At 44.7% G+C, this 22599-nt stretch overlaps 1 protein-coding gene across 1 annotated transcript; it reads right to left on the bottom strand.

Annotated features, from left to right (window-relative positions):
* Positions 1 to 308: 308 nt before the first annotated feature.
* Positions 309 to 12339, bottom strand: CFAP107 (cilia and flagella associated protein 107). The gene is made up of 4 exons (XM_047791742.1): positions 12003 to 12339; positions 5694 to 5807; positions 1915 to 2092; positions 309 to 691 (listed from the first exon to the last, which is right to left on the bottom strand). The coding sequence occupies exons 1-4, from the start codon at positions 12114 to 12116 to the stop codon at positions 507 to 509; spliced, it is 591 nt and encodes a 196-aa protein (XP_047647698.1). The 5' UTR covers positions 12117 to 12339; the 3' UTR covers positions 309 to 506.
* Between the last annotated feature and the right edge of the window lie 10260 nt (positions 12340 to 22599).

Below are 22599 nucleotides of genomic sequence, written 5' to 3'. Positions count from 1 at the left end.
GGCTTGCTTATGGCTCAGTGGATGTGTGTAGGATGGACAGAGGACTGCAGGAGGTGTGAGGAGGTCAGCTGGCTCCACCCCAAGCTTTCACTTTGGTCTCCTACCACAACCTTCCTCTATTGCCCATTTATTTATCAGTTATTCATTCAACAAACATGGTACCTCCTGGAGGGGGGTACCAAGATGTGAGAACTTGGAGTCATGTGACTTCTCTGGGCCTCAGTTTCCCCTTGAGTGAAATGCGGGAACTCAGGGGTCCTTCCACCTTCTCCTAATGCTCAAGCCTCTCTTCTGCACACACATGGCACTCCTTGTGGCAAAGGGCTTTATTTGTGGGCTGGAAAAGAAAGGCATCTGTGAATTGGGAGGAGGTGCAGGAACCATAAAACACAGATCATGATTTGTGTTTGGGGATCCCAAGGACCCCCAAGATGGGCTGGGTTAAAAACTCTGCAGCTGGAGTGGGTCTCCAGGTGATTCCCCCTGTGCTGGGTGGGTGGCAAGTCTCAGAAGCGTGGGACCGGCTGCAGGCGAGGGGGAGGCACCGGAATCGCATGCTCCCGCCGGGACATAGCACCTGACGGTGGTCTGGGGTAGGAGCAAGTGTACATGCTTTCCCTCAGGGTGGCCTCGGGTGGTGGGAGCCATCGCTGCTTCAAGCGCTCATAGAGTCCGTAGTTTGTAGGCGGAGCTGCAAGACAAACCAGGGTCTGGGTGAACAGGGCTTCGAGGAGCAGGCCAGCCTCGACTAGACAGAGGGAGGCAGGGCCCTGGAGGGCCTCCCGGGCCGCTGTACCAGGGAGCTGAGCAGGCAGGGCACTGGAGGGAGAGAGGCTTCAGGAGAGTTTTGGTTTTGCCGGGCCCTGATGCCTCAGGGTGCTGCTGCTCCCTATGTACTCCAGGAGGGACCAGGCACTGCCAGAGGCCTTGACAAGTCAGCCCCATGACCTGACTGAGGGTGGCCGCATCAGCTCTCAGGCACCTAACTGTCTGACCCAAGGACCAGGAACAGTGAGCTTGTGAGAACCATCTCCTGAGAAACCCTTGCAAAAGTCACGCATTGTGACAAGCAGCTCACTCTCTGCCACGTGTCCCTTTGCACTAAAGGGTAGAACTGTCACAAGATGCAAAGGATGGGGACTAGTGTGAAATGTACCTCAGATCAAGGCACGCTCCTGGTAAATCTGATCAGTCTTGTTACTGCAGGAAGAACAAAATCCACATTCCTTCTCTTGGCCAATGAGCCCCTATGTGGACTTCCTCCACCCCTGCCTTGCAGCTTTTTCACTCGCCATCACCTCCTCTGGAATGCTCTCCCTGCCAATTCCTGCATGGCCCCCTCTTTCCCAACTCTGCTCTCTCCTCCAGAAAATTATCCTAAAGGAGATTCAACATACCCACTTCACTTTCTCTCCATCACCCATTTTCTTTACTTCATCCCACATACCCCAGTTCAGCATGATGGTATTTACTGGATCTTTGGTTATGTTATTCATTAATGGGGTTTTCTCTGTGTCCCCTCCCCCTGGGATGTCAACTCTCTGAGAGAAGGAATTCCTCCCTCTTTGTCGCTGCTATGGCTCCAGGTGCTGCAATAGGGCAATACTCAGTATTTATGGAATGGATGACTGTTGTGAGCGTGCGTGATGTTCTCCCCATCACCTGTGCTCCAGGTAAACACCCTGCTGCAGGTGAGGGCTTCGTCACACAGCGACATCCTCCAGTGTCACAGGGAGAGGGCAGGTGGCCTGGAGGGCAAATAGGGCTCTTCCCCTATCTTCTCATTCTCATGTTGAGCTGCGGCCAGGGTCACCTGCATGGGTCCTCCCGCATAAGGCAGGCCAATCTCAGCCCTTTGTGGTTATGGATCCCTTAGAGCCCAAGGCAGGGGGCAATGAGGGATTATAAAAATACCAAGCAGGGGGAAGTCGGCTTTCTCTGGGAGCCACAGCAACTTATGTTTATTCCACGTGCGGAGGAGGGGTAGGCCCGGGTTATAGTTGTGCCGGTTGTAATGGTCATCATAGGTGCTGATCAGATGGTGGTGCGAGGGCTCCTGGTGGTGGGTGATCAGGTGTTTGTACGGGAGCCCCTGCAAGGACAAACACAGTGCACATGTCAGCGGCCCGAGCCAGGCATCTACCTGGCTGTGGATGGAGGCAGAAACTGCTCCCCATGGAGGTCTATGGTGCTGATGGAGAGGGGGTCTCCACTGGGGGTCTCCATGGGGGTGCAACTGCCTCAGCCAATGGGAGACATGCTGATCAGTCTTACCCTGACCCACCTCCCAGCTCAGCTGCAGTCAGTTCCCGCTCTGTATGAGCGGCCCCCAGCCTACACCAACTCAACTCATTCCTAGAATGAGCTATGGGGACACATTAGAATGACAGCCAGGACACCCAGTGGAACAGGAAGAGTCCAAGCCACCTCACTGCATGCCCTCGTGTGCTGTCATTACCTCCCTTGATTTGTCTCAAGTCTCATCCATCCAAGTGCCTGTTTCCATGGCAAGTGAAGGGGGCTGAATACGGAGCCCGACATCTGCACTGTCTATTTCAATCCATTACTGTGGGAAGAGTCAGAGAACGCTCCATAAATTGCCTTCCCCTGCAAAGGATTTATGGCTCCCCCAGCTGGAAGCTCAGGGAGTGATTTCTTTGGTGGGGAGTTATTTACAGGGAGAAGAAAGTTGAGTTCTCCTGACTCTGGGACGTTTGCCTGATTCAGTGTTTTTCCTAAGAAAATCTTTTGGCGCTGGAAGGGAGTCCTAGGGGACTGGGCTGATTTACAGGGGAGGATAATGTGGATTTCCATGCTCGCCCTCTTGTCTGGAGCAGGACGGGGAGATCTGTGTCTGCTCTGGCCCCCAAACACTGACTGCACCCAATATTTCAAGTGGCAGTCCTATAGATCAGTCAGATCACAATGCTGGAGGGAGACGAGGGGGATGGGCACGGATATCAAGAAGGGTTCCCAAAAGCCACATCACCGGGTGTCCGGAGTGTATTTCCAAGGTCAGGGAAAGCAAGTTGGAGGGGTTCCCATCAACCACAGGATGTTCTGAGGAGGCAACACAGCAGGGAAAAAAGAGAGGCCAAGAGGGATTTTCTTGCTGTTTCTCTTGGTTTGGGGCACAGCTCTGCTGTCTTGACCGTGTACACAGGATTTGGGTTTTGATCAGGAATGGTAAGCCGACAGCCCTTGGAAGAAGAGTGTGTTACTGACAATGCCCAAGAGAAGGAGGCAGGCCACATCACACAGGGCCACAGGGGAAGCCCCAGGGTCCATCAGGAGGCAGGAATGGAAAGAGAGAGTGTCCCTGAACCTTCGTTGTGCTTTCCAACAAAGGCGTGGACAAGGTAGGGTAGGCAAGTTTGAGAAGTGTAGGGCTGCACCGTTTGAACACTTTCAGCAGTCTCTGGATCACAGACTGTCTCTGGTCATTGGTACCTGGGCCTGGAGTGACTTAGGGCAGGAGAATGTTGGCCTAGTATGGGAGATAAAGGAGGTGGTTGGAAGAATGGGCTCTCGACTGGTTGGTGTGCATCCGAGAGGGATGATGGTGGATGAGTTATTTATTGTCCCTAGGAATTAGCTAGCCCTGCCATGGGCAGGCTCTCCAGGATTAGCAAGGCCCCTACAACATCAAAGTAGCATAAAATACAGACAATAAAAAGCAGGACTAACACACCTGCCTAGGGGATGAAAAACCCCATCTACCCATGGTCAATTTGAAGAGTAGATGCAGCGTTTGCTTAAGAAGGGAGGAGTTCCTGTTGTGGTGCAGCGGAAATGAATCCAACTAGTATCCATGAGGATGCAGGCTTGATCCCTGGCCTCGCTCCGTGGGTCAGGGGATCCTGCATTGCGGTGAGCTGTGATATAGGCCGATAGGAATAGCTTTGATTTGACCCTGATTTGACCCCTAGCCTGGTAACTTCTTATGCCATGGGTATGGCCCTAAATACAAGCAAAAAAAAAAAAAAAAAAAAGGAGAAGGTTGAAGTGGGGTGAGAAGAAAGGAAAGCCATCCCAGGAGGGAAGCACAGGATGCAACACACAGAAGAGGTGGCAGAACAGAGGCAGCGTGCGGAAGTGCTGCTGTGCCCAGGGTCCTCTGCACACAAACAGACTATTTGAACAGAGTCCCTAGGAACAAATATCCAATTGATTGGTTCTATGTTTTGTGCATGTCAGAGGAGGTATCTTCATTTTAACTAAGGTTATCCTTTCATCAGGTTTGTGATGGGCCAACAAAAGTCTTCAAGAAAGGGCACCTAATGTGTGTTGAGAGCCAGGCTAAATGTCTCATATGCATTGAGGGCTGGGGCCTCGGAGTCCCAGGGTGTGAGTTCTAATTTTGCTTTCCTTGTATTGAAATGCATTTGCATGTTTGCTGAACACTGATGCTAATGGTTCCCAGCCCCAGAGCATCAGCATGGTCTGAGGATGCCAGTGTGACCCAGAGATGCCAGCACAAACCAGAGATGCCAGCACCGTCCAGGGTTGCCAGTGTGGTCCAGGGATGCCAGCACAGAACTGAGAAGTGGCACTGTTTTCCCTGACATGAATCCCCAAATGCGTAAGATGAAGAGTCAACACCAGCGAGTGATAAAGAGGAATCTGAGGAGACTCCTGGATTGATTTCTTGATTTGTCGGGCAGCCCCCAGCCTAGACCCTGACCAACATGCTACACGACTTCAGACAAGACACTCACCCACCGGCAACTTTTACCTGAAAACGAGAGTGCTGAGCTGGACAACCCCTTGGGTCCCTTCCAGTTCTAAAGTCCTCCATCCTGACGGATGTCTATCCCTCATTCCATGTCTTCCTGCACCCACCCAGAATTTGGGCAGAGGTAGAGTTATGTGGGGTGAGAGTAGGGGGGACAGAAATCACCTCTATGAGCAGCGCGCTGGCAAAAAGAAGCAATTTGGGGGAACACCCAAAGCATAGAAGGGACATGGCTCAGCTGTGCTGCCCGTGGAAGAGCACCTACAAGCTTACTCTCCTCAAGCTGAGCCTGGTAAGCAGTACCCACAAGGACTGATACAGGAGGAGGCTCTCTCTCCTCTTGCTGCAAAAGCCAGGATCTCTGCACTTCCGACGCACCTCTCATGTAATTTAATGAATGTCTCGAATGCCTGGTCTTGGGCGTCGGAGGTGTGCTCTGAGTGCTCTGCTCCTCCCTGGAAAAAGTGGGAAGCCTGGAACACAACCACACACACACAAACAAGCCTCTAACCAGTGAAAGCGTGCTGACTGGTCCTTTACTTTTCATACAGAAGAACGGGAAGCTTGTGCATAGACAATGCACACACTGTCCATATCTCCATTGCTTACTACTGGGGTACCTTGCGTGACGCCCGACTACATTCACCTTAGCACTTACCTTTGTCTGTTTGTTTCCCCACATCCTTTGCCTGTATCCTATCGGAAGAGTGTGGAAATGGGGGAAATGGTGCAGGGAAGTGCTGGGATGTGGGAGAAGGGGAACTTCACCAGCTTGAGATTAGAGGGACATCTGCTCATCCAGGAAATAAGGGTAAATGATACTGGCAGTCCCTTGGCTGGGGAAGGTATTAACGAGACCACTCCTGTGTTCCCAAGGAGGAGCTGGGCCTGGAAGAGTCTGGCTGTTGGAGTGCTGGGAGGAGCCCAGGCCTGAGTGTGGGGCCCCGAGCCCTCTTACCTCAACTCTCCTCTTGCTGTACCACCTGGAGATCTGGTCGGGTCTATGGCCTGGGAAGGGAACGTACTCTTTTCTGTAAATGCTCTGGGGGGTCTTCTCAGTGGCTTTAGTGAACTGGAAGAGACCAAATATTCAGGACTGTTTCTGTGATGCCTCTTCTCAAACTTCTACTGCATCCCCTCAGCTCCCGGCCGCTGGAAGCTGGACAGAGTGAGGGTAAATAAGAACACCAGCGCATCCCGAGCAACCCAGGCTCAACTCCCTGACCCTAACCCTCCCTTTCAGTACTTGGAAAGGAGTGTGTTCAGGAACTTGGCACCCCTCCCTCCAAGACCCCTCAGAAAAGCTGTTTTGGTGCCATGTGACCACGTGTCAGGTGTGCACCTGTCCCCTTCTCCTCTCTCCGTGCTCCTCCCTCCTGCTTGCCTTCTCCCTTTCTTTTCCCCTTTACTCCTCACTCTTTCCCAATGTACTCCTTCTTTCCCCTATTAGATTACATTTTTGGTTGATTTTTTAAAATTCCTTACCATCAAATATGCCAAATAGAATTAGCCATTTAAATCATTTTTCAGTGTACAGTTTGTTCAGTGGCATTAAGCACATTCTCACTATTGTACAACCATCATCAACCATCCTTTCCAGAACTTTTTCATCTTCTCAGACGGAAACTCTGTTCCCGTTAAGCAACAGTTTCCCATTCATTCTTCACTAGATTCTTTCTGCCTTTCAGCTACTGTGAATAATGCTGCTAAGAACATGAATGTGCAAATATCTCCTCTCTTCAAGACCCTGTTTTCATTCTGTTGGTAGTGTTGATGGTATTCTGTGATGTATAAAATTTTTGATTTTGGTGATTCCAATTTATCTTTTTTTTCTTTTTTGCTTTTTAGTGCTGCATCTGCAACATATGAAGGTTCCCAGGCTAGGGGTCGAATCAGAGCTGTAGCTGGGGGCCACAGCCACAGCCACAGCCACAGCCACAGCAGCGTGGGATTCAAGCTGCATCTCTGATCTACACCACAGCTCACGGCAACGCCGGATCCTTAACCCACTGAGTGAGGCCAGGGATCGATGGAACCTACATCCTCGTGAATCCTAGCTGGGTTTGTTAACCGCTGAGCCTCAAAGGGAACTCCTCCAATTTATCTATTTTTTCTTTTGCTGCCTGTGTTTTTTGTTGTCACATCCAAGAAATCACTGCCAAATTCATATGTCATGAAACTTTTTCCATATGTTTGCTTTTAAGAGTTTTATAGTTTTAAGTCTTACATCTAGGTCTTTGATCCCTTTTGAATTAATTTTTTTTTTTGTCTTTTTGCCATTTTCTTGGGCCGCTCCAGCGGCATATGGAGGTTCCCAGGCTAGGGGTCGAATCGGAGCTGTAGCCACTGGCCTACGCCAGAGTCACAGCAACGTGGGATCCAAGCCGCGTCTGCAACCTACACCACAGCTCACGGCAACGCCGGATCGGTAACCCAGTGAGCAAGGGCAGGGACCGAACCCGCAACCTCATGGTTCCTAGTCGGATTCGTTAACCACTGAGCCACGACGGGAACTCCTGAATTAATTTTTGTATGTGGTTCAAGGTATGGGTCCAACTGCCTTCTTTTGGACGAGTATGATATTTGCCGAGGGCATTTCATATATGGTCTTTACTAAGTTAAAGTAGTTAAATGCTAAGTAGAATTTACCAGTGAAGCCACATAGTCCTGGGCTTTTATTTGGGGGAGGTTTTTGATTATGGATTTAATTTCCTCACTAGTTATAGGTCTATCATATTTTCTATTTTTTCATAAACTTTTCTTCAATACACACTTTGGTTCTTGCAATTTTTTTTTTTTTTTTTTACTTAAAGTCTATTTTTTATGTCAGTAGAGTCACTCCATTCTCTTTCGGTTCGTATTTGCAGGAGATGTCTCTTTCTCTCCTTTCCTTTCAACCTTTACATGTCCTTAGATTTAAAGGCAGCCTCATAGATAGCATGTGGGTGAATCTAGGACTTTTTTCCCCTAATCTGCCAAAATCTATGTCTTTTGATGAGTATTTAACCTATTTACATTTTAAAAAATTACTGTTGCTTCCTTTTACTGTATTGTTATTTGTTTCCTTTTTTGTCTTATAGGGCTTTTTGTCCCTCATTTTCTCCATTATCACTGTCTTACTTGGTGTTTAGTTGATTTTTTCGGTAGCAACACATTTTTTTTCGGTTCCTTTCTTATAGATTCTAGAGATATTTTCTTTGCAGTTATCATGGGGATTACATATAACTTCTTAAATTCATAACAATCTTTTAAATTGATACTGACTTAACTCCTTAATGAAAATTCTACTCCATTATACCTGCATCCTCTCCCGTTTTGTGTTACTGATGTGACAAATTACATCTTGATACACTGCACACCCATTAACATGCAGTGTTAACTTGTTTTATGCAATCATTTTTTTTAACCGTGTAGAAAAGAGTGGAATTACAAAACAAAGCTACATTAATAATGCTTTTTATATTTGCCTGTGCATGTATATTTACCAGAGGGCCTTATATGTTCATGTGGTTTCAGGTTACTATCTAGCATTGTTCCATTTTCAACTTCAAGGGCTCTCCTTAGCATTTCTTATAGAGCAGATCCAGTGGTAATGAAGTCCCTCAGCTTTTGTTGATCTGGGTATGTTTTAACTTCTCCATTTTTGAAGGATAGTTTTGTTGGCTAATGCAGTCTCAGTTGGTTGGCGGGTTTTTTTTTTTTTTTTTTTTTTTGAGCCCTTTAAATATATCACCCTACTGCCTTTTTTTTTTTTTTTTTTGTCTTTTTGCCATTTCTTGGGCCACTCCTGCAGCATATGGAGGTTCCCGGGCTAGGGGTCGAATCGGAGCTGCAGCTGCCAGCCTACGCCAGAGCCATAGCAACGCAGTATCCAAGCCGAGTCTGCGACCTACACCACAGCTCACGGCAACGCCGGAACCTTGACCCACTGAGCAAGGGCAGGGATCGAACCCTCAACCTCATGGTTCCTAGTTGGATTCGTTAACCACTGTGCCACGACGGGAACTCCCCTACTGCCTTTTTAAAATTTCTATTTTTTTTTGTCTTTTGTATTTTTAGGGCCCCACTCATGGCATATGGAGGTTCCCAGGCTAGGGGTCAAATCAGAGCTGTAGCTGCTGGTCTTTGCCACAGCCACAGCAATGCCACATCCGAGATGCGTCTGCGACCTATACAACATCTCATGGCAGTGCCAGATCTTTAACCCACTGAGGGAGGCCAGGGATGGAACCTGCCACCTCATGGTTACTAGTCAGGCTCGTTTTACCACTGAGCCACAACAGGAACTCCACCCCACTGCCTTTTGACCTGCAAAGTTTCTGCTGAGAAATTTAATGATACGCTTATTAGGGCTCCCTTTTATGTGATAAGTATTTTTCTCTTGCTGCTTTCAAGATTCTTTGTCTTTGACTTTCAACAATTTGATTATAATTGTCTCTGTGTGGGTCTCTTCGGGAATTTATTTTTTCTTTTTTTGTCTCTTTAAGGCTGCACCCTTGGTGTATGGTGGTTCCCAGGCTACAGGTTGAATGGGAGCTGTACCTGCTGGCCTACATCACAGCCACAGCAACACAATATCCAAACCACTTCTGTGACCTAACCACAGCTCATAGCAATGCCAGATCCTTAACCCACTGAGCAAGGCCAGGGATCAAACCTGCATCCTCATGGATGCTAGTCAGTCATTTCCGCTGAGCCATGACAGGAACTCCCAGGAATTTCTTATTTGGACTCCACTCAGACTCTTGGATCTGTGTCTTTTCTTCCAGTTTGTGAAAGGTAACAGCCATTATTTTTTCCAGTAATCTCTCTGCCCTTTCTCACTTTCTTTTCTTTCTCATAATCTGTATATTGGTCAACTTGATGGTTCCCTGTAAGACTTTGGGTTCATGTTCCTTTATCCTTTTTGTTTTCCTCTCTCTCTGGACTCAGTAATTTCAAATGATCTGCCTTCAAGTTCTCTGATTCTTTCCTCTTCCTGTCCAAGTTGAATGCCTCTAGTGAAATTTTTCAATTTAGTTATTATATTTTTCACCTCCATCATGTCTGTTTTGTTTCTTTTTATAATTTCTATCTTTCATTAATATTCTCACTTTGCTCACATATCATTTTCCTGATTTCCTTTAGTTCTTTGTCCAGATTTTCTTTTTGATCTTTAACCATATTTAAGATTTTTTTTTAAGTTTTTGTCTGATACTCCTGCTGCCTGTATTTCTTCAGGGACTGTTTCTGCCACTTTATTTTCTTTCTTTGAGTAAGCCAGGTTTTCCTATTTCTTTGCATGTCTTATTTTTTTTCTGTTATTGTAGAACATTGAGGATTTGAAAAAAAAAAAAAAAAAACAGCCATCTCTCCTAGTCTTTGCAAACCAATTCCATTCAAGGAAAAATCTCCACTAAGTACCAGGGCATGTTCTAAGTCTTGAAATCAGCCAAGTATGAAGGTTTAAGTTCTTCTTGGGACATTTTGGAGCAAGAGCATGCATCCTGCCTAGGCGCATGTGTGTGTGTGTACACACACACTTTTTATTTCCCCTATATACATGGATATGGCTACTTTAAAATGCCCTAATTTCCCAAGGCATCTCTCCTCAGCTTCTTTTCGGGGCCTTAGAGGTTCTATGCCTTCTTCGCCTATAATTCCCTGTCTCAGACACTTGCAAGTCTGTAGTCCCCTGGCAGCTTTCACTGTCTGTGACCACTGCTGCTTTCTATAGCTTTTCCTAGCCTGAAATAGAAACAGTCCACTTTTCCCTGTCTGAGATCTGCGTTAGGCAAAACAGAGACCAATCCATCAAGCAGCTTTAGACAGGTTACGACGTTGCTCCATTTCCTCTGGACTGGGATCTGGGCCACTGCTTCCCCACACTGCACCATCACGTGCTGGGAAGGGAATGGAGAAAAGGCAAGTAAAAATATCATGGGATTTCCAACCATTTTGAATGTGGCTTTTTCTAAATTGTGCATTTGATTTTTTTGCTATAGACCTTTGATTGTTTTCCAGAACACCTATATAGTCGTTTCAGTGTGGCTACAGTTGCTTTTTTAAGGTTTCCGTGGGAGAGCGAGGACCTGGAGCTTCTTAGTCTGCCATCTTTCTCACATCGTTCCAACTCTGCTCTTTCTCTCTCTCTCTCTTTTTAAGTGATTTTTATTCTTTCCATCATAGCTGGTTTACAGTGTTCTGTCAGTTTTCTAGGAGACAGCAAGGTGACCCAGTCACACATACATATTCACATTCTTTTTCTCACATTATCATGCTCCATCATAAGTGACAGGATATAGTTCCCAGTGCTCCACAGCAGGATCTCATTGCTTATCCATTCCAAAGGCAATAGTTTGCATCTTTTCAACTCTGTTCTCTTTATGCAATCTCATCTAGGTGTAGCACCAGCCTGTAATATCCCTAGGTACTTCTTTGCCCACAGAAGCCTGAAGGGATTGCTCAGCCAGTCCTCCTGACCTTGAATTACACACACCTGATCTCCACGTGCAGTCAGAGCTTAAATTGGCCACAAGCCACATCTGGACACAGGGGTGGTAAATACTTGTGTTCCCCATGAAGACAACTTTTTTCCAGTTCTCAGAAGTCAGCACCAACCTTCTCCACACTTACACCGAAGCTGCCAATTCTATCTCACTCTCTTTCCCTTGCCTATTTGCCAAGAAGACATGAGGATGTCTAGATATCCTTACAGATATTTAAGGGGGTCAGTCTTGATTTCCACGAATGAATGTATTCCATTTTAAGTCTGGCAGTTGAGGCAAAGTATTTTGTGATGGCCTTTAAATCACACAGGAACACCAAGAGCCCATTTGTTCTTTTTGAAAGTGAAAACTGAAATGAACAGGTAGGGCAAGTTTGTGCGCCAGCTGCCAGGGAGCAACAGTTGATCCCTGGACATCATTGTTAGGAGTATTAAGTCTACCTTGACAGCTAACACATTCTGGGGGAGCAGATGTTCTTCAAATCAAGGTGCAGCAGAATTAGGGACAGGAAACATCAGATGCCTCAGAACACTCCTCTGAATATAGTACTGTGAGGCACAGCCATATTGACACCTGTGCTGTGATGTTTTCCAGATATAATAGGGACCTTGACGGTTGCTTGAATGTAACACCCCTATGTATAGCATAGAGTTCCTGATGCCACTTTCCAAAGATGCAAGCACCTACGACCCTTGCTTTGGAAATAACAATACCCTCACCCCTCCCTCTCCCTACTTAGGTCTCCCTCTGAGCCCTCTGCCCACCTTCTCTTTTCTTACCTTCCTCCTCTCCTCCACCCAGTTTCCAGTGAGCACTCTGGTCGAATACTTGGTCTCAACCTTCCAGCTTGGAGTGGAGAATGACTGAGGGTTTACCTCTGTGAAATACTGCATGGTAAGGACTTGCCCTGAGTTTCTTTGACTCGACACAGTTCAAAGTTTTGAGGATGGGGTGATGTTATATACGTGCTGAGTTTGGGGTGCCTTTTTTTTTCTTTTTAGCAGTCCTGCCGTGTGGTAGAAGATGGCACCCTGAAGTTAGTTATGCTAACTTCACAGCATAAAAGGGCCCTGAAAGTCCACTTTGAGCCTCCAGGGAGAGGTGACTTGATCTTGGATTCCTTATTGTTGACTGTCTCCATGGTGATAGACTCTAAGTATAAACACTCTCTTTAAGGGAGCAGCTGATTCTTCAGAAGCAAAATTGATTCCACAGAAGCAAATCAAGCCAACAAAGATCACCACCAAAGCAGGAGCCAGAAGGACTTGGTTTCTGTGTTGTCACCCCCTAGGAGTCATCATCCTTGCTGCATTTTCACAACCAGAATGAGTGGAGATGATCAGGTTCTACTATTTAATGAGTGATGCTGTGCTAGGCCCATGCTGACATGTTTACATGTATTCACCTATTTAATCCTCAAAGCAGCCCTATGAAGCCAATGCCATGATTATACCCATTTTATGGATGAGGATACTGAAGCAGAGAGGCATTAAGTAGCTACCTCAAGTCACGCATGTGGAGAGCTGGGATTTAAATCCACTCGGATCTGATCCCTGGCTGGGAACACCATATGCCTTGGGGAAGCACTTCCCTAAAAAAACCTTTCAAATTTGGAGTTCCCATTGTTGTTCCATGGATTAAGAAACTGGCACAGTGTCCATGAGGATGAGGGTTCAATCTCTGGCCTCACTCAGTCAGTGGGGTAAAGATCCAGCATTGTTATGAGCTGCGGTGTGGGTCACAGATGCAGCTTGGATCCTGGGCTTCTGTGGCTGTGCCCATGGCTGGCAGCTGCAGCTCCAATTCGACCCCTAGCCTGGGAACTTCCATATGCCCCAGGTGCAGACTTAAAAAGAAAAAAAAAGAAGAAGAAAGGAAAAGAAATTGTGGCATATCGTATACCAAAATACTTTGTAGCTGTTAAAAATATGCTGACATAGAAAAATGCCTGCTATACATCTTAAGATAAAGAGGCAGTATACTGTAGCCTTGCTTGTCACAAATGAAGGCATTCAATTTCAAGCAGGCACTTCAGAGAAAGTTTTTCCCAATAGCCTTTAAACAAAAGCAGAGGAGATTCAGGAAACTATTTGTTCCCACATTGAAATTAACCCTGTTGCAGCCACAGAACATGGAAGACAGCAGAGCAAACCTCTTTTTAGCAGGGACCATAGTTGGGGCAGGGTTCAAGCCAGGAAGAAGGGTATCCTTCCAATCAAAATTCCAGAGAGCCATGTCTTCTGTACAATTCCACTTTTTAAATTTTATTGTAAATAGTAACACAAACCTAAAAAAATAAATGTACAGAAAAAATGAATTAAAAAAAAAAAGCCACAAAGCCAGCAGGTAGGTCAAGAAATAAATAAAACATGGCCAGCATCCCAAAATGTTCCCACATGCCTCCTTCCACTCCAACCCGACTCCTATGGCGATCTCTTCCTTGATTTCCCATACATGCTTAGCACAAAACGATGCGTCCCTAAACACTAAAGCTTAGTATTGCCCATTTGTGGACTTTGAATAAATAGAATCCTATAGCATGAATTCATTTGAATCTGGTTTCTTTTCCTCACTGTGGTTAATGTTTTTAAGAATCATCCATGTTGCATCTAGCTGTGGTTCCTATAAATTTCTGGACACAGAATATGTCTCCTGGTACCAAGATATCACCATTTCTCTAAAACAGTGGTTCTGAAATTTTCTAGTCTCTTAAAAATTATTGGGAACCCAAAGAGCTTTTTTAAATGTGGATAATATTAGTGGTCTAGAGCCAGATCATACCAGTTCATGAGAGCCAATTATGCACATCCCTTCTCAAAACTCCATTCTTACAGCAGAAATTATCACAACCTTGTAAATCAACCATACTTCAATAAAACTTTTAAAAATGGGGGGAGGATGTACATTCTGTAATCACCTTTGTAGACTGGAATCAGTCGTGGCAGGAATATTTACACCACAGAATTGGCCAGCCGGATGAATTATATTCTATATTAATTAGTATTTATTAATGTGTAGTTAGATGTGTAGATGTGTAGTTAGAAGAGAGGGAAGTATTTTAACAGCCTTTGCAATTAATTGCGGATATTCTTTTGCTACTATACCAAAACTCAACGAGTGGCAGTTTCCTAAAGGTTAGTTGCAACATGAAATCTGAAAATATTCAGTGCACTTTTTGCGCTTCATTACATTAAAATCCACTGGTTGATCTTGGATAGATCTTTCACCCTTTAGTAATTTTGTAACATCATCGTGGTCATTTGAAAAATATTATTTTACTGAGCTGTGAGATCTTCCAAATGCTGACACCTTTCATTACACAATATCAAAATTTCCATTTTTTTAGTATCCCTGCTGACCTCATCAGAAAAGCACGTATTAGGAAGTTGACAAGCTCACATGGTGGACACAAGTTTTCCAAAAGTCCAGTTTTAGCTTGAAACCCCAAACTTTGTCTTTGGCAATAACTACTGTCCATTATTTTCCTTGAAATGACAGCTTTCCATTACTCGTTTTTTGAGAATGTATCTGTCATATGTTCCCTTTGGAATAACCATGATTTGTCTGTTGTCATTCTTTCAGGTAAAAATGGTATTTCATTTAAAAAAAAATACTTAATTTCACTCATGACTCTTAACAATCTCATACACAGTGCTTTTTCTCAAGCAAACCACTGAGCGTGGGTTTGCAACAGCCAAGCTTTCTCCTGTATCCTTCCCATTTCATCATATAGCATGTGAAAAGACATCTGCTCAAGGGTCAAGATTTAATAAAATTAATCATCTTTACTTCGTCAAGGACACTCTTTTTTTTTTTTTTTTTTTAACATCCATACCTATGGCATAGGGAATTTCCCAGGCTAGGGGTTGAACTGAAGGTGCAATTGAAGCCTATGCCACAACCAGGGCAACACGGGATCCTTAACCCACAGATTGAGGCCAGGGATTGAGCCCACATCCTCACAGAGACAATGTCATGTCTTAACCGAGTCACTATGTGAATTCCTCATTAAGGACACTCATGTGAAACTAGCAATGTTTTTATGTGACGGTGAAGAATATGACTATTAATGGCACTGCCTTGATTTATGCACAGGCTCCAGCAGTTTACCCATCATCACTTTTGCACCGTCAGTGCAAATGTGAACACTGTGGAAAAAGGCAAATAATATCTTAATGCTACTAAGAAAATAGCATTGACCTTTCAGAGCCCCTAAAAGAAGCCTGGGAATCCCCAGGGGTCGGTGGACCATACTTTGAAAACCTCTGCTCTTAGGTATACACCTAGGAGTGAAATTTCTAGGTCACAGGGTATGTGTGTTAACTTTGCTAGACAATACCAAACTATTTTCCAAAGTGTTATGTCAATCTACCTTTCTCCCCATCAGTGTATAAGTATTTCTTTCTATTACTTCGAACTTTTTAGAACTTTTTTATCATCCCAAACTAAAACTCTATACCCATTAAGCAATAACTCCCAGGAGTTCCCATTGTGGCTCAGGGGAAATGAACCCAGCTCTCCATGAGATACGGGTTCGATCCCTGGTCTTGTCCAGTACGTTAAGGATCTGGTATTGCCAGATCCTTAAGCTGTGGTATAGTTTGCAGACATGGCTCAGATCCCACATTGCTATGGCTGTGGCAGAGCTGCAGCTCTGATTCCACCCCTGGTCTGAGAATTCCCATATGCTGTGGGTGTGCCCCTCCCCCCAAAAAAGGAAAAACTCCCCATTCCTTCTTCCTCCAGGCCCTGGTAACCTCTATTCTACTTTCTTATCTCTAAAAATTTGCCTACTCCAGGTACCTCATGAGAGTAGAGTCATACAAGTAGTTCCCATCATGACTCAGCAGTAATGAGCCCGACTAGGATCCATGAGGATGCAGGTTTGATCCCTGGCCTTGCTCAGTGGGTTAAGGATCTGGCATTGCTGTGAGTGTGGTATGGGTGGCAGATTCAGCTTGGGTCTGGCATTGCTGTGGCTGTGGTGTAGGCCAGCAGCTATAGCACTGATTGAATCCCTAGCCTAGGAACTTCCATATGCTTCAGGTGCAGCCCTAAAAAAAAAAGCAAAAAAAAAACCCCAAAAAAACAAAAGAGTAGAATCATACAATATTTATCTTTTTGTCTTTGGCTTATTTCACTTGATCTAATATTTTCAAGGTTTATCCATGTTATAGCAACCTTGTTAAGTATCAATTCTAATAATTTCCCCATATATTCTTTGAGAATCTGCATGCAGGAGAACGACATGTGCAAATAATAACGATTTTATTTCCTCTTTGCAATACTAACTGTTTTCTCCTTGTCCTTTGCTTTGGCTAGGACCATCAGTACAATGCTGAATAAAAATGATATTGAGCAACTCTCATCCTATTCCAAATATCAATGGAAAAAAGCTCAATATTTACCATGAAATGCCATTTATTGAGCTCAAGAAATTTCTTTTTATTCTAAATTTGCTGAGACTTTTTCATGAATAAATGCTTAATTTTTTTCTTCTATTAAGATAATTACACACAAAAAAGATAACCCTACAGTTTCTTTCATTGAGTCCAATGTGATAGTGTGTTGATTGATTCTGAAATGTTAAACTGATCTTGCATTTCTAGTACAAACAACTTGATCACGATACAGTATCCTTTTTATGTATTTCTAGATTCTGCTTGCTAAATATTTTTTGGCCACACTTGAGGCAAAGATGGAACACGCACCACGGCACCGACCCAAGCTGAAACAGTGACAATGCCCAGGATCCTTAACCCTCTGAGCCACAAGAGAACTCCTTGTTAAATATTTTTTAGAAATAATTTTGTCCTATATCCAAGAGAAAGATTTTCATAGCCTGCAATTTTCATTTCCACTGTTTTTGTGGGGTTTTATTATTGTTAACTTCATAGAAAGAACATGCTTGCTTTTGACATTCTCTAGGACAGTTCATGTAAGATTAATGTATTTCTTCCCTGAATATTAAGTCAAGTCATCTGGGCCAGGAGATTTCTGTTTGTTTGGTTTTTTCTTTTTCTTTTTATAGCCGCACCTGTGGCATATGGAAGTTCCAGGGCCGGGATCAAATCAGAGCTGCAGCTAGGACCTACGCCGAGGCCACAGCAACACCAGATCTGAGATGCATCTGTGAACTACACCACAGCTTGCAGCAACACCAGATCCTTAACCCACTGAGCAAGGCCAGGGATCAAACCAGCATCCTCATGGACATTATGTTGGGTTCTTAAGCCACTGAGTCACAGCAGGAACTGGGAGATTTCTGTTTTGTTTTGTTTATCTTTCTTTGAAGGTTTTCATTTTGGACTTAATATCTTTCATTAGTTACAAAATTAATCAGATTTTTTTCCCCTTTCCTTTTGTGTCAGTTTAGTGAGTTGCATTTTTCTAGGAATTTACACGTTGCACCTAAATTTCCAAATTTGGAGGCATATGTTGTTCATAGTATCTCCTTATATCTCTAGGATCTGTTATGAAGGCCCTTCTTATTCCTAGCATTTACTATTTCTGCTTCTGCCTTTTATCCTCTATTTGTCTCATGAGATATATCAATTTTATCCGTCTTTTCAAAGAGCCAAAATGGGGAATAGTTGATCTCGTCTATTGTAGGATTATTTTGTAATTTCTGGATTTGCCCCAAGAGATAGAAAGAAGTGTGTAAAGATAAATATATTGAGAAGGAAAAAATACTTTTTAATATTTAATTGGTCAATCATTTCAGGAAATTTCCTGCCACGATACATTCAAGTATTATTGCTTCTGCCTCTTTCTCCTGTCTTTCTGGAACATCAGTTGCCTATTTGCCACACCTTCTCACCAAATCCTCCATGACTCTTGCCCCTTTTCTGTATTTCCTATCCTTCTGTCTCTTTGTACTTGATTCTGATTCGTTTCTTCTGACCTATATCCCAGTTCACATACCCTCTCTCAAGTGGGTCTCATGTGAAATTAAACCCACCCGTTGACTTTTTTATTTGATTGGTTGCATTTTTCAGTTCTAAATTTTCTGTTTAATTAATAATATATGTATGTCACTTTCTAAAGTTCCAAATGTTATAATTTCTGAATTATCAACTTACCCCTTTTTGCCTGCCAAATGTTCAAATCTATAGGTCTATAAATCTCCAGATTTACATATTATATATTATCTTTTAGACTCATAGATTACATTTATATATTATATAAAGATTTATATATTTTGTTTATATAGACTATAAATATATTTATATAGGTTTATCTCCTTGGATATGGTAAGCAGAGCAATGTCACAGCCCTTGGTGGTTGTTGTTGCAGTTGTTTCTGTGGGTTCCTGTGGCTAGCTCTTCTCCCGTGCCTGGTATCTGAAAAATTAATTACAAAAACAGTATAAAGCCAAGGACAATATTATCATCCTCCAGATGTGATTGCCATTTGCTATGATGAGACATCAGAGGTGGATAACCACAAGACTTCTCTCCTCCTGGTCCAGAACGTCCTAGAAACATGTCTTCAAGATGAGCACTCGGCCTCAGGTTCTTGCACACAAAACAGTGTGGGCTTCACTGGATACTCAGGCAAATTTGGTCTGCTTCTGGTCACTCCTCTCACCAGCCAAGTTTTTTGTTTTTGTTTTTGTCTTTTTAGGGCCGCACCCTCGACACATGGAGATTCCCAGGCTAGGGGTCTAATTGGAGCTGTAGCCACTGGCCTACACCAGAGCCACAGCAACGCAGCATCAGAGCCACATCTGTGACCTACACCACAGCTCACCGCAACACCGAATCCTTAACCCACTGAGCAAGGCCAGGGATCGAACCTGCAACCACATGGTTCCTCGTTGGATTTGTTTCCGCTGTGCCACAACGGGAACTCCAAGCCAAGTTTTAACTTCAGCCAAGCCAGCCTCAGTTTCCCAATCTGTAAATTGGGAGTAAATATCACATACTTCCTAAGATGAGATTTTGAGAATTCAGGAAAATGTCACCTATAAAGCCCTTCATAAAATGCCTGTAATATGTAGGGGGTCAATAAACAATCAACACTCCCTTCCTTTGTGCCTAAACCAATTTTATTTTAGTAACACAACCCATTCCTTTCCTTGTATTAGAGGAGTAAATTTGGGAAATTGTGGCAGAAATATGCCAAAGGGAACACTTTTAGAGTCTCTTTGAAGAGAAGATTCTTGAACACAAAAGCAGAGGGAGACACTGTGAGTCTGCTAAACAGCACCTCTGTATCTGCATCCAACCAACAGCAGATACCTATTCACAACTTACACTGATTTAGGCTGCTTTACACAAACACCTCTATGCACTATATATGATTAATTCCATTTCAAGGCAAGAAAATTGAGGGACTAGAAGGTTAAGCAAATGTTGGACCTCTGATTGGCTCCCAACCACGGGTTCTCATCACTCTGCCTTCTGGAAGGGGCCTTGCAAAAGCAGCAGTAATAAACCCAGAATGTGTCTCTCCAACTTAAAATTAAAAGTGTTCTTGCTGTGGCTGTGGCTGTGGCATAGGCCAGCTGCTGTAACTCCGATTCAACCCCTAGCCTGGGAACTTCCATATGCTGCAGGTGCAGCCCTAAAAACAAACAAACAAACAAAAATTGTTCTATCCTTCGATGATGACATAGGCAAGGAGTTATTTCTTAGTAAGAGAGTCAGACCCTTGGGGGTTTTTCCTACAGCAAGAAATACTTTGAAACTGAGTCCCAGGCACGGCCTTATCTAAGTCAACCTTGCACAGCAATTTGCAAGACAATAGCAAGCCAGCCCTGGCAACCTAGGAACAAGGAGCCAATCTGCGGACTCTGGCGTCCTCGTCCTCTGCGTTGTTGGATGGAGTTAGTGTGTTAGTGGAAACACACTGGTAATTTTGCAGCCTGCCTCAACTCCTCGCCTGATTCTTGGAGAGGTTTATTTGACTTAAAGAAATTTCCCTTTAAAATACAGACCTGCCGGCCCACTCCATCCCACTCAACTGCTTTTCAGGCCAATCTATGTCCCTTTTGCTTTTGGAATTAGGGATTATATCCAACTACTTCCCTCTCAGCTGAGATCTGCTGGGGAAAAAGAAAAAGGGAATGGGACAGGCATCTTGGTAACATCTAACCATATGTAAAATTTTGTGGGGTCAACCATCCTTCTTGAATCTATCACAGAGAATCACTTATGCAGAAAGGAGGTGTTAGGAAGCTAGTCAGACATGAACGGGTCCCACCTCATCCCGGGCAGAGGCATCTTTCTCCCCCCTCGCCTTGACGCTGACCAAGACACGCCCAGGGATCCTCCCTTTTGTGGTTAAGAACCACTAAATTCCCAGCCTTATCAGACCCAAGGAGATGGGCAAAACCACAGATGGGTTTTTCAAACTGCCAGCACCTGTCTGTGCACGTGCTCCAAGACCTAAACGGAGGCCCGAAACCACCAAGGTTCGTTATGCCGTATTTATAATCCATTAGCATTGCGGTTTTTGCTCCCCCGGTGGGTTTCCCTTGGGTGCTGATGGGTGAAAGCATCTGTGCCCAAGGAGAAAAGTTATATAACTTAAGCTCTCAATGACCTTGTCAATCCAATGATGCAGGACACAGGGAGGCACTTTCCACTGTTCTGAAAACCCAGCCCTCCCCTCACTGCTGGGCTGCTTCTCCTTCCCAACAGACAGCCCACTCTCTCCCCTCGGGGAACATAATTTAGCTTGCTTTGCTCAATAAAACCCCTGCTGGAGTTCCCGGTGTAGTTCAGTGGTTAGCAAATCCAACTAGGAACCATGAGGTTGCAGGTTCGATTCCCGGTGTCGCTCAGCAGGTTGAGGATCCGGCGTTGCCCTGAGCTGCGGTGTAGGTGGCAGACACCGCTCGGATCCGGCGTTGCCGTGGCTCTGGCATAGGCCAGTGGCTGCAGCTCCGATTGGACCCCTAGCCTGGGAACCTCCATATGCCATGGTTGCAGCCCTGGAAAAGACAGAAAGACAAACAAGAAAACAAAAACAAAACCAAAAAAATCTTTGCAGTGTCCTTTCTTATCACATGACACGAATAAAATCTGTTATGACAATTATAAATAAATAAAAATAAAACTCCTGCTGCTTGAAACTGCTCTATGTCCTCCAACTGAATTTTTTCCTTTCGGAGGACAAGGACCGAGGAATTGTAACAGGGGGCAGTTGCAGCAATGTTTACTACCAGTTTGTTTCCGAAAACCTGGAAAGAGACAATGCGTCCAAGTGGTTTAGTCTAAAGGTCTAAACGGCTAAGAAGTGTGATATAGCCACACCATGGAATACTAGGCAGTGTCAGAAAAGAGCAAGATGAATCGATATTGCTTTTTGCTTTCTTTTTGTGGCTATACTCATGGCATATGGAAGTTCCCAGGCCAGGGATTGAATAGGAGCGGCAGCTGCCTGCCTACACCACAACCACAGCAATGCAGGATCCAAGCCCCTCTGCAACCTACACTGCAGCTTTTGGCAATGCCAGATCCTTAACCCACTGAACAAGACCAGGGATCGAACCTGCATCCACACAGACACTGTGTCAGGTTCTTTTTTTTTTTTTTTCTGTCTTTTTGCCATTTCTCGGGCCACTCCCGCGGCATATGGATGTTCCCAGGCTAGGGGTCTAATCAGAACTATAGCCACCAGCCTACGCCAGAGCCACAGAAATGTGGGATCCGAGCCGCGTCTGCAACCTACAACACAGCTCATGGCAACACCGGATCCCCAACCCACTGAGCAAGGGCAGGGATTGAACCCACAACCTCATGGTTCCTAGTCAGATTCATTAACCACTGTGCCACGACGGGAACTCCTGTGTCAGGTTCTTAATCTACTGAGCTACAACAGGAACTCCCTATATTGTTACTAAGATAGACTCCTAAGCTACACAGTTGAGTGGAAAAAAAAAAAAAACCTCAAGTGGCACAACATGTACAGAATAATATCTGTATGTACAACATACGGCAGAGCCTTCCTGCAAAATGTGTGGGCACATATCTGCCTATGAAAATGCACAGAAACAGGCTTTGAAGGATTGGAAAACTAACCTCCCATTCCCAGACCTTCCCCCAAAAAGTTAAGAGTGGATACATCCAGAGATACAAGGGAATAGAGGAGTCCCTGTTGTGGCTCAGTGGTAATGAAACCAACTAGTGTCTATGAGGATATGGGTTCAATCCCTGGCCTCGCTCAGTGGGTTAAGGATCCAGCATTGCTATGAGCTGCAGTGTAGGTTGCAGAGGTGGCTCGGATCTGGCAATGCTGTGGCTGTGGCTTGGGCCTGAGGCTGTAGCTCCAACTAGACTTCTAGCCTGGGAATCTCCATACACCGGGGGTGTGGCCCTAAAAGGACAAAAAAGGGGGGAGGGGAGGGAATAGAGTTGTGGGAGGGTA

Source organism: Phacochoerus africanus, chromosome 8 (assembly GCF_016906955.1).
Source record: "Phacochoerus africanus isolate WHEZ1 chromosome 8, ROS_Pafr_v1, whole genome shotgun sequence".
In the NCBI taxonomy this organism is placed as follows: Eukaryota; Metazoa; Chordata; class Mammalia; order Artiodactyla; family Suidae; genus Phacochoerus; species Phacochoerus africanus.
The sequence above is the reverse complement of the archived record's forward strand: the minus strand, read 5'-3'. Positions and strand labels throughout refer to the sequence as shown.